The following is a 12191-nucleotide window of genomic DNA, read 5'->3' as shown; positions in this document are numbered from 1 at the left end:
GCTACAAGCCCGAGTCGTCCTTCTTGCCCGTGGCTCCCGCCTTCCCCCACCCAATCCCACAGTTCGTCCTCGACCAGATCGAGTTCGCCCGCCAGCAGGACGAAGCCAGGTCCAGTGAAGAATCACCCAGCAGGTTCTACGGTACTCCCAACTAAGCAGCCAAATCGATTTCTCTGAACTCTGATATATTATCACACTATTTATGAATAGATTTGCACCAATCACTTGCATCTTTTATTTAACACATACTTATTCACTGTTTTACTTCTTTACATCAAAAGCAATTACTTTCTTGCACTTTTCTCGTGAGGTTATGAGGAAGTAATAGAACTCTGATGTATCAAAGTAGCGATTGGGGATTTGGTTCACAAATATAACTCAGTCTATGTCTCAAGTGGTACCCCCTGCTGACGGCCTCAAATGGCCGACAAAATAAGATTTAATAACTGATGATATCTGTGACTCAAAAAAGGAATTAACATCAAGGTAACGGAAGAAACTAGTGATAGGGTTTAAAAGACCACACTTCTTGTGGCCATTTCTGAACCATACCTTTATAGTTAGGTTCATTTGTCTGGGTTAGATAAACATCGCTTCTCAAGGAGGAGGGTTCTTCTGTGAAGAATTTGGCCCATGAATTTTCCAAAGATTCAACACCAACTTACGAAAACCAACAATGAAACAACGGCCCTCAGTCTCGTGCATTAAGTTGTGCTAAGAATCTTTCGGTTTTTCAGTATAAATGAATTACTAAAATAGCGACACTGAACATACTGCAACGACGATGACGGATGATAGTGTAAGATAGATACTATGGCACTGAACGAGATAAGATGGAGAGGGAATGACAGGATTGTTACATCTAATGGGAATATTTTCTTGGTTTCTGGTAGATATGGTAATTTAAGAAGATATGGTATTGGATTACTGTTAGGAAAGAGTCCATCAAAATCGTTAAGAGAATGACGACCAGTAAACAGAGGCAAAATATTGCTGTTCCTCATCAATTACTCTTGTTACTCTCCTAATTCTCTCAATCAAAACCCTCCCATAAGCCTTCCCAACTATATTCAACAAATTGATCCCTCTGAAATTACTACACTCATACTTGGCCATTTTCCCTTGTAAAACGGAACAAAACAGGCAATCCTCCAGTCCCTCGCATTCTATCATCTTTTAGACAAACACTAAATAACCTCACCAGCCAGTCCACCATCACAGTACCTCCTTTTTTAGACAATCCACATGACACCCATCCAACCCAGGTGCCTTACCTGTAAACCCATAGATTAAAGATTACTTTTTACGGCGAAATAGGTTTACTGCAATGGAAGCATTAGATGAAGAAGATCCAGAGGAGGTAGTACGAGTAAATATGGATGGGATGGACAATAGATTGACTGAAATGAGGTAGTAATATCGTCCTGAGGAAATGGAGAACCATGAAAAGAAAGTGAATCGTCTGGAAAACATGAGCTAATATAGGGATAAATAAATAGATATATAAAAACAAAAGGTATATGCTGTGGCATTGAAAGGTGACGAGGAAACACTGAAGAAAGAAATTACCAGACGCTGGAGTCTCTGTGGTAAGATCAAGAGATATACAAGGCGGCAAAAAGAGAACACAAAAAAAAAGAAAAAAAATAGAAAATATAACCGAAGTACTGTACTTAATTTTGGTGTAGGTCATGGAAACAGTAAAGCATATGCCATGATCAAACATGTTATTGATGTAAGAAAAAAACTAAAATAAGATTGCCAGTATATGATCATGATGATAAACTAATAACATAAATGAATTATAGAAACGTTGGGAGACTATTCTAAAACTATTTTTAATAAAACTTTCAGTGAAGCACACACTCTTCATATACCTGAACCACAAAAATAATGTTACATTGAAATGAATAAACAGTGAAGAAAATTGAAGGAGCAGAACCATACATGATATGCAAGCTATGGCAGGCAGATTAGAAAAGAAAGTGAAAGGTTTGGTTTAAAAATCAGTGTTCATGAGACTAGTATGATGACAACATATGATATAATTATAAGAAATATACAGGTTGACAATAAGATTGCTGTGAAAACTCACCTTTTTAAGGGTAGATGCACTTTTATGACACATAATCAATCACTTCTGAATGAATTTAGATAATGATCATCAAATGATTAGTATGTTGTCTAAAGTTTGAAAGTCACATAAATTCTTAATTTACACCAAAATAAGACTTTCTACTTTACGGAAAGTCCTGGTATGACTATGAAACTATATTTAGACGTTTTTGTGTTATATATATCGATGGATGATTGGTGAAATATAGATGGAGCTTGGACACGTAGAACGTGTGCACCCAAACAGAATACTACGGTAGACAGTATGCTGGAGACTAGATGAAACAAGAGGAAGAAGACCAAAACCTACATGGATCTGCATACTCGTAATACATAGACAGATACGGGATGACATGAACGTGGTCGAAGACAAGGCTCAAGATAGAAATGAGACACTGGGATGCACTTTACGTCGTACGGCGTTGGAAGCGGTGTGATGGCTTTGATTCAAATGGGGACAGAGGCCTTAGGCCGGCTCAAACAGAGGGTTGATGAAGAAAAGGAAATTAGTTGTAAAAGCGACATTCCTCCGCCTTGAATAACCTCAGCGTTGAGAAGGTTTGTTTGTAATGAACTTTCCATACTGTTTTGAAAACTATGCTTCCATGCCGACTCCCCATGTAGGGAAACTGGCGTCCGTCTTTCAATTCGCACCTGTTACCTCGACCTTAGGTGTGGTTACCCTTAACTTGTCACAGGAAAGGGTCACCGATGGCACCTCTCGAACTACTGCCGTGTAGCCTTCATTTCTCCATCCATTGTTCATTGAACTCATCCTATTTATTAACATTAATCATTTAATTTCTTTATCTTTTGATTATCAGTACTGCAGGATATGTCAGTGTTAGGACTCAGCCATATTGTATTGTATAACAATAGGCGTTCTTACGTTAAAGGTTTGATTCTTTGAGTACTCTAGTTAAACATCTTGCACTGAAACAATAATTTATAGATGTTTTTTTCAGTTGAGGGCTAGAACTGAACCAAAATGGTGTTGTGGGCGATTGATACTACGTTATGTCTCGAGTAACACCATCCATCTAGTTTTAATAGTCTAAAGATAAGATTTAGCCACACTACCTAATTCGCACAACTTGGCCTGTCGCAATCTACCAACTACAACTTTCCTCACCAACCATTAAACGTAATTGAATGACATGATATGTCCATTTGTTTTAAGTAGAAAAAATTCATCTCGCTATTTTTTCACATTTTGTCTATTTGATACTAATTCGGGTTTTTTTATTGGCTACAGAGGCAAAATGCCGCACTTACTTTACAACTGCTAAGCAACAGCTCCGGGCCTATGAAACGACACATACATACAACTATAACATTCTTCCCACTAAACCTTTGCAACCGAAAATGAGTGGAAGCCACCTTCTCTATCGCCTGGAGAGAAGCTATCATCCTACCTTAACCCAAATCAGGAAAAGATAAAACTTCCCCCAAACCTCTATGTAACTCTCACAATCTCCCTCTGCAAACTATTTCAAATTATTTTTATCATTCTGAGTTCCCCGGAATCTGGAGCGCCAATCCCTCATATTATCCTTCCAAACAGACCACCATGCAAATCGTAGCACCAAACAGAAACAACCGTTCGTATAGCATTTGCTGAGAAACAATATGTCTATCCCATGCTCTTTCAATCGGAAAGTTATGTAACAGCCTAGAAATGGTGGAACCAACGTAAACTTTCCAAAATTTCCGTGGACCCGTGCCTATCTTCACATCTCAATTCACATGCCATCCGGGCCGTGATATCTCTGAGAATGCTCAAGGAACACAAGCAGTTAAACACGATTTTTACACTTGTTCATACGGGTAGCAATAATGTGAGTAAGGTGGGTTAGAGAACTTTGTTCGGAGCTACAAGGTTTTCCTCAGGGAGCTTAAAAAACGACAAGGGCAACATGTAGTCTGTGGAGTCCTTCCGAGACTCTCTCTTGGATCATTGTAAAATAACGTAATTATAGGCATCAACGAACGAATATCACATATGTATACGTAGCTGGGATTCTTCTTTTATATCCTTGGTGTCTGTTTTCCTAGCGTCATGACCTTTATGCTTCTGACAGGATCTATCTTGCTCGCAGTGGCAAAGAAGTTTTTTTTACAGACCTTCTTCTAGATGTTTGTAGTGAACCAGTTCACTTTTTTCTTCTTAGGGTAGAGAATCAAAGTAAGAGTAAAACTGGGCATAGCAGAGAAACCAGGTTGGGGCCAAGTCTAAATTGGAGGGACGGTCCAGCAAAATATATAATTCCAAATTTCTGAAAACCGCGTACTTTAATGCCGACAGTATCAATAAAAATTTTCGAAAGATCTGAGCGTACATCCAGAGTGAAAAATTTAATATGATAATAATTACTGAGATTAAGTTGACTTATAACAAATTTGAACCCAGGTTTAGCATTTATCGGTTGTACTATACAGCAGCTCGTTGTAGGTGTTTTTATGATCAACTTCACACGATGCCGTTAATTACGAAACTGAGAGGTCCAAACTCGGTCCTTCGAACAAACTTACCTGACGACTCAATTCGGGTGTTAAGGCCATTCGATATCAATCTTGATCTTTGAATTGAGGACGCCCCCCTAGTGGGGCACATGATGTTGGGAGGTGCGAGGTACTTACTGTTTGCCCTGGATGAATACTTAATTTACCTGACCTTCGTATTTTCCCTCAATTTTCTCATGATCAAGCGAGTTTTGGTGTGATTGACTGCTCAAGGATTTGGTTGGCATTCTCTAAGTGTGCATATGAGGACACTAAAAAACGCTCATATTGAGGACGGATGCCAGGTTCTTGGGGTGGGAAGATCATGCTCTCAAGGTCAACAGAGGGAGGGTGGGTATTGGCACAGTGCCAAAACATTTGGGCATTACTGGTCTGGGTGATGCCTCTAACCTGACCGCGGCCCCTCCCACTTCTACCCTCTATCTCTCAAAACCTTTTGACCTCTTGAATACTGCGCGGATGGCCGCATATAAATGGTCAAGCAAGGGCAATTAGGCATCACAGACACTCCATCTCTCATCATGCACGGCGTAAGTATCCTGTTGGAACACTTCGAACGTTCTCTTACCTCCCTGGCTAACGATACTGGCTTGACACCCTTTTTTTTCCAAGAGGGGTATCTAGATTAAAGTCACCAGCTGATTTCATTTTTCTGATAGAGGGACTTAAACAATACTATTCTAATGGCCGTAAGACACCTTCGCAGTTGAATGAAATTGTGTACACTCAATAAAAACTAATCGGGAATACTTTTGCTGCCAGACCGAGAGGTTTATCGAGATGGGTCTTGTTTTTGTTTGGGAGGATGAGGAAGGCACATCCTCTGCTGTATAAATTTTTTATGACAAGGTTAACCCTCATGATTTGTGTATAAGAATGGGTCTCACGTGCCTAGTTTCTTTGTCTTGAATGACAGATGAAACATAGTTCCACTATATTGGGGCACTACACTGCTTATTGCCACGTGGCTCAGAGGAAAGAAAGGACGGGTTCTTACAGCGTTTTTTGTACTTTCCAGATTGTCTTCGCTTGTTTGGTGGCCGTGGCCCTGGCCCAGAAGGCCTTCTACGCGCCACCCGCAGACTCCCGTGAGGTCGAGTTTGTGCCCATCATCAAGGACGACCGCGTCCACCCCGACGAACACGGAGCCTACAGCCTCGACATGGAGACCGGTGACGGTATCCACCGCACTGAGCAGGGAGGCGCCGACGGTTCCCAACAGGGCAAAGTCTCCTTCACTTTCCCCGATGGACAGGTATTTGATCTCAGCTTCGTCGCCGACGCCGACGGCTACAAGCCCGAGTCGTCCTTCCTGCCCGTGGCTCCCGCCTTCCCCCACCCAATCCCACAGTTCGTCCTCGACCAGATCGAGTTCGCCCGCCAGCAGGACGAAGCTAAGTCCAGTGAAGAAGCACCCAGCAGGCTCTACGGTACTCCCAACTAAACAGCCAAATCGATTCCTCTCAACTTTGATAAATTATCACACTATTTATGATTACATTTGTACCAATCACTCGTATCTTTTATTTAACATATATTCGTTGACCTCTGATTTATTCAACTTGTTTATACTGTTACAATCTCACTATTCACCTTCATACTCCCACGCAATGGGAAGTGAGAAACCCATGGTAGGGCAAAGTCATGTCACTTGCGGCAAGCCACTTCGATCGCCAGGGCTGTCGGCAAGCAACGCAGCAAGCCCGCAGTGGGTCTCGGGAATCGAACTCATGACCCTCTGCTCATGAGTTCAAGGTTATGTACACTTCCTATGCACACTTGAACATACATATATTTCAAGGAGCACAATAGTAAAGAGTATAAAACATGTTATACTTCTTTGAAAAGCATGCGAGACGGCGAGGGACATCAGTAGAGGAATAGATTGTTTTGATATAATAAAAGCAAAGTTACTAACAAGGCTAGACCTAATGCGTAAATAATCAAACTTATTCACTTCTAGATTACGACTCCAATAGGTAAATGAAGATGTCGAACAATTATCTTAAAATAAGTTATATAGGGATTCAAAGACATACCATCTTAACAAATTTCTATAAAAAAAAAATGAAAGGGAACCGGAGCTACTCAACCACCACCGGCCAGGATAATCGGGATGAGAGTAGGAAATGTTGGCTGGCCTTCGGAAAATTGATTTCGTTGCAATGATGGGCACCGGAGCAATGACGTCAACAACCGAATATCTGCGTTCAGGAGCAGCATCAACAGCTGGCTAGATACTGTATACCGGAATCTAGGCAGTGGCATGGGAATTTTGCTTAATTTGGATACATGTAGAGAATGACCAATCGAGGTCGGTGGTGGTCTTTCTCCAGCGTCTTCGCTTTTCGATGTTTTCTTTCATGAATGTAATGTTAAAGTATTTCAAGTCCCTCATAGGCTACAACCAATGACTAGCATATGCTACAGTAAGAAACTTAGGGAGAGGATACAACCTCCTTTGATGGAGAGGGGGTAAAGATATAATGATTGCCTGCGTGTGACATTTCCAGACAATTGAATTTACATATTATTATGTATTCACACCCACGTTCACGGAAACAGTTCTTTTCCATGGGCGTGACAACACCAGAAGTAGTTTTTTCCGCTCTTTCCTTGTGAATGAAGCATAGAAAAAAAAAAAGAGTTGACCTTAGGACAATTGAATACGGAAATTTATGGCCAGCTCGAACAGAGGACACTGGACTTGTAAGAAAAAGGCTTAACAATAAGTTAAACTGGATTAACGACAGACTAAACCGGATTGACGATCAGCTGAAAGCCAGGATTATGTGGGACATGATAATACAGGCGTGAGACCAGAAATGTATGGCCTTTTGGGTTTTAGTGTCATCAACCCTCTGACTGCCACAAGTTCCAACTAGAGCTTTGTCTGTTCATTCCTAGATGCCCCGACTGGAGTTTTGTCCGTTAATGACCTCAAGTCTCAAATAAAGCTTTTCATTTCACTGCCAGGAGACTCGATCTGGCCACTGACAGAAAATCTTTACTATAACATCTAATACATTTTTTTCTTGATGATATATATAAAAGATTAGCAAAAAGGTAAAAAGAATACAAAAAGTATATGTCCGTAGAGACCAACTCCGAAATACTGCAATTCCAAGTCAAATGCTAGTGTAAGGGAAGTGCTTTGGGATTTCCTCTACAAACGACTCTAAGTCAAGTCTGACAGTACCATTACTAACAACCCGCCTGCTGCACTCCCGACTCACACCCACATCCCTACCTCAGGTAAATTGGCCAAATTTTCCAACACAGGTGAAACTCTGGCGCAACTAACACAACCTCTGTGTGATGATACAAAGCTCATAAAAATATAGCTGAATACAATCCAAGCCCTGAAGAATGATGATGATCACCTCAAACCTTTCACTAATTCACTTTCACAAACACCAAATTCTACCTCTGTTAACTATCAAAACCTCTAGATGATGATGCACGAGGAGGTTGTAGTAAATCGTGTGAGGTCAAACTGACCCAATTCTGTTGAAGTAAGAGGGCCAGGTAAACCCTTCTTGGGTTCAAAGTTCAACGATGTTGTATCCCACCTCAAACTTGGCCAGAGCATCACCCGGCACAATGTTGCTCCCATAAAACACAACCTATTCATTGCCAAAATATATGATTTCTCTGTCAAAAGGAAGTTAGAATTTATTCTCTTCCAAGGAGTTGGTATTGGTCAACAATGGCGAGGAGCATACAACAGCCCCTATTCTCTCATATCTATCAGCAAGGTTCTCACTTATAGTGGACGCGCCCCTCAAGGAACACGTATGACATTTTTTGGAAAACAGGCCAGAGGCTTACTGTCTGCTGTCAATGAGATTAGAAATTATTCTTGAGGAATTGTTGATTCCCCTTGTAGGCACTCGAGTTTTGGTGTCTGATTCCCAGAGCTGGGCGCGTCACCACCGGACAGGTAGTGTATTACCGTCAATGCATTACCGTCAATGTGTTACCGATTTTAATTTCCTTTAGAATGAGTTTGATAAAAGAATAAATGGAGAAGTGTTTACTTCTTACGAATATTCTCAATAAAATAGTATTTAAACTACAACGTTAATATTCCTTATTCTAAAACATAAAATAACCAGAGCTGGGCATTTGCGTTACTGCGTTACTAACGCACTACCTGTAACGCGGTAACGCGTCCAGCTCTGCTGATTTCTCGTTGATTAGCTGCGATTCTCTAAATGTCCATATGGGGGTCAATAGAAGAAAGCTATTGTTTCGAGGGCAGAGGGTGGATTAGTGGAAGTGATAAGGTCACGCACCCAAGGTCAAACGTGGTAGTGTTTAAACGTTTGAGCACTATTGATCTAGATGACAACCCTGACCTTACCGCGACCCCTCCCCTCTTCAGCCTTCTATCTCCTAAATGTCTTCAACCTTTTGACCTTTGAATCCTACGGATATAAACGGGAGGCAAGGGATGTTAGGCATCACAGACTCTCCAACTCTCATCATGCACGGTGTAAGTGTCTGAACGGAGCATTACTAATATGCCTCAACCTCCCTGACAGTGACGATATTGCATTGACACCTTCCCCCTTTCAAGGGTGTATGTCAGCCAAAGTTGACAGACGATTTTATTTGTATGACAAAAGGATTTAAACCTCTTTCTCTACCGCGTGGGGCACATCAGAGGCTAAATGAAATCATGTGTAGACAACAATAAATGTAGCTGGGTATAGGGTACTGCCAGATCAAAGGGCATGTCGAAATAGTTCTTGTTTGAGACAAGGAGATGGAGAGCACACACCCTCTCTTGCACAAGCTCCTTGGCAAGAGCAAAGGATTGGACTCTCGACCAAACCTTTAGACCAGGCGACACCTTTTAGAGATATCCTCTAGGCTGGCGCAAGACCCTTTCCTTCGGTCGAGGGATCAGATTCGGAACAGAATGAGGTCTCGATTACCCAATATCCAGTCTCATCCCTGGTCCGCACCCTGAACTGAATAAAGCCATCTTGTGTTAGCCAGGGCAACATTTGTAGACCACGTCACTTTGCTGCATAAAGTCAGAAGAGACTTCATAAGTCTTTCCAAAGTCAAAGGATTTTATTCGGTTTAGGGCTGAGCCAAAGCATTAGATTAGCCTTTCCAAGGTGCCCACTTATACAGTGCCCTTGTGTTGGTTGACAATTGTTTCAGGAATTCCGCTGCTCCATGCTATGATCGTGGCTCGGAGGAAAGAAAAGACGGGTTCATAAAGCGTTTTTGTACTTTCCAGATTATCTTCGCTTGTTTGGTGGCGGTAGCCCTGGCCGACTACGGACCTCCCGCCGACTCCCGTGAGATCGAGTTTGTGCCCATCATTAAGGACGACCGCGTCCACCCCGACGAACACGGAGCCTACAGCCTCGACATGGAGACCGGTGACGGTATCCACCGCACTGAGCAGGGAGGTGCCGGCGGTTCCCAACAGGGCAAAGTCTCCTTCACCTTCCCCGACGGACAGGTCTTCGATCTCAGCTTCATCGCCGACGCCGACGGCTACAAGCCCGAGTCGTCCTTCCTGCCCGTGGCTCCCGCCTTCCCCCACCCCATCCCACAGTTCGTCCTCGACCAGATCGAGTTCGCCCGCCAGCAGGACGAAGCCAGGTCCAGTGAAGAAGCACCCAGCAGGCTCTACGGTACTCCCAACTAAACAGCCAAATCGATTCCCCTGAACTTTGATAAATTATCACACTATTTATGAATATATTTCTACCAATCACTCGTATCTTTTATTTAACATATACTCATTCACCTGTAGTTTATTCCATTTCTTTGTACTTTTAAAAACTCAACACTCACCTTCCCACCCCCCACGTAATGGGAAGTGAGAAACCCATGGTAGAGTAAAGTTCTGTCAGTTGCGGGATATCCTACCCGCCTTGTCAGGGTTGTTAGGAACCAATGCAACAAGCCCGGAACGGGTCCCGGGGATCGAACTCATGACTCCCTGCACATGAGTTCAAGATTGTATCCACTGAGCTACCGCGTGGCTATGCACACTGTTATACCCATACATATTTCTAGGTGGACACAATTTTCAAAAACAATCTAGGGTATTCCATCAAGACCATAATCTTCTTGATGTCAAGGCCTGATAGGGAAGATTAAAGATAGCCTTGGAATAAATATAGATATAAGATATGAAGATGTCGAAGGAACCAGCAATCGAAGGAATAGTACAGGAATCGTTCCAAGTGAAGTTTTGAGTGAAAGTTTGTGCAAAGACTTGAGCTTCTTTCAGATGAAGATATATCGAAAAATAGGATATATAGATGAAGATGTGAAGTTTTTGGAAAAATTGCTGGCTAGATCCCAGAAATCAGGTGAAGAATTAAAGGAGGCTATTTTTTAAGCACTTTTAAGGTGCTAGATTTTGCACGATTCCGGGTAGAAGTACAGTATTTGGTTTACGATTCTCAGAAATTTAAAGGGTACAGTACCGTTTGTAAGCCCTATTTTGGATAGCACAAGAATAAGTGTGATTGAACTATGGTGTTATACATTTAGGAGTAGGAAATAAGTGGGGAATGTATTCCTTCATAATCGAAATCATTAATTGCCCCCTTGACTCTTAGTTAGCAATGCCAAAATGAATCAGTCACCTGCACGAGGGAAAATCTTGAAGCTATAGTGAAGCGATATAACAGAAATAAGGTTATGGACGAAGGTACCCAACGAAGAGACACCCTAAAAGAATAATTAGAAGGATGAGTAGTAAAAATATTTAGAATGTTTATCTCCTATATAGACGGCCTGGAATACGGCTTCGGTGTTGGACTAGCTGTCCCAGGTCCATTTAGAAAAGTTAATATCTAGTTCACTGGCTGGATCAATAAATTAGTAGAACCAAAACTAGGGCTGAACATTGAAACTTCATATAGACTTTGGAAATAGGGGGAAATATGTGTTCCACCAAGGAAGGTATGTACATACATTATCAAGGGCTTTTTTACCCTTACGAGGGGGGTAGCCAAAGTCAAAGGCATAAATCCACTCCCACCCATTTCATTCCGACATACTCCATTCCCATTTACCACCCCCTCCCTCCCTCTTTTCATGGTTCCTCTTGGATGACGGGCCATCCCTACATCTCGCCCACTGCCTTGGGTCAGAGGCAATGTAGCAAGACACAGCATATCCACAGCAAGCCCGCTTCATTTAATAGGCAACACCCACCTCATCTACATCTCCTCATGCAGAAAAAGAAAGGACGGGAAGATATCCCTTTGGGCTGCGTCAGGATATTCACACATACTCCCTCACCCCCATTCCCCACCCACACCCTTCCATACATCACAGTAGCATCCATACACAACCATTCTCCACTCACCCCTATCTACTGTCTACTCTCTTCCTTCCTCAACAGACATTCCACTCTTTCCCAATTACCCTTTTACCCAATCAATCCATCTCATCCTTGGTCCCCCCACCCTCATGTTCACTTCTTCCACCTCTTGCTTCCGTACTTCTTTTACTAATATTTCTTCAATCATTCATTACATGTGTCCAAGCCATCCTAATACTCTTTC

The 12191-nt window shown here is 42.2% G+C and overlaps 2 protein-coding genes across 2 annotated transcripts; both read left to right on the top strand.

The window, feature by feature from the left end:
• Positions 1 to 5111: 5111 nt before the first annotated feature.
• On the top strand, positions 5112 to 6082 carry LOC143021553 (cuticle protein AM1199-like). The gene is made up of 2 exons (XM_076179155.1): positions 5112 to 5168; positions 5657 to 6082. The coding sequence occupies exons 1-2, from the start codon at positions 5112 to 5114 to the stop codon at positions 6080 to 6082; spliced, it is 483 nt and encodes a 160-aa protein (XP_076035270.1).
• A 166-nt stretch (positions 6083 to 6248) lies between these two features.
• On the top strand, positions 6249 to 10312 carry LOC143021552 (cuticle protein AM1199-like). Its single transcript, XM_076179153.1, has 4 exons — positions 6249 to 6269; positions 8329 to 8433; positions 8528 to 8581; positions 9896 to 10312. Exons 1-4 carry the CDS (start codon positions 6249 to 6251, stop codon positions 10310 to 10312), a joined length of 597 nt encoding a protein of 198 aa, XP_076035268.1.
• Positions 10313 to 12191: the final 1879 nt, after the last annotated feature.

The sequence above is a fragment of the Oratosquilla oratoria genome, chromosome 42 (genome assembly GCF_046742065.1).
Source record: "Oratosquilla oratoria isolate Oo_2021 chromosome 42, ASM4674206v1, whole genome shotgun sequence".
Taxonomy (NCBI): domain Eukaryota; kingdom Metazoa; phylum Arthropoda; class Malacostraca; order Stomatopoda; family Squillidae; genus Oratosquilla; species Oratosquilla oratoria.
The sequence above is the reverse complement of the archived record's forward strand: the minus strand, read 5'-3'. Positions and strand labels throughout refer to the sequence as shown.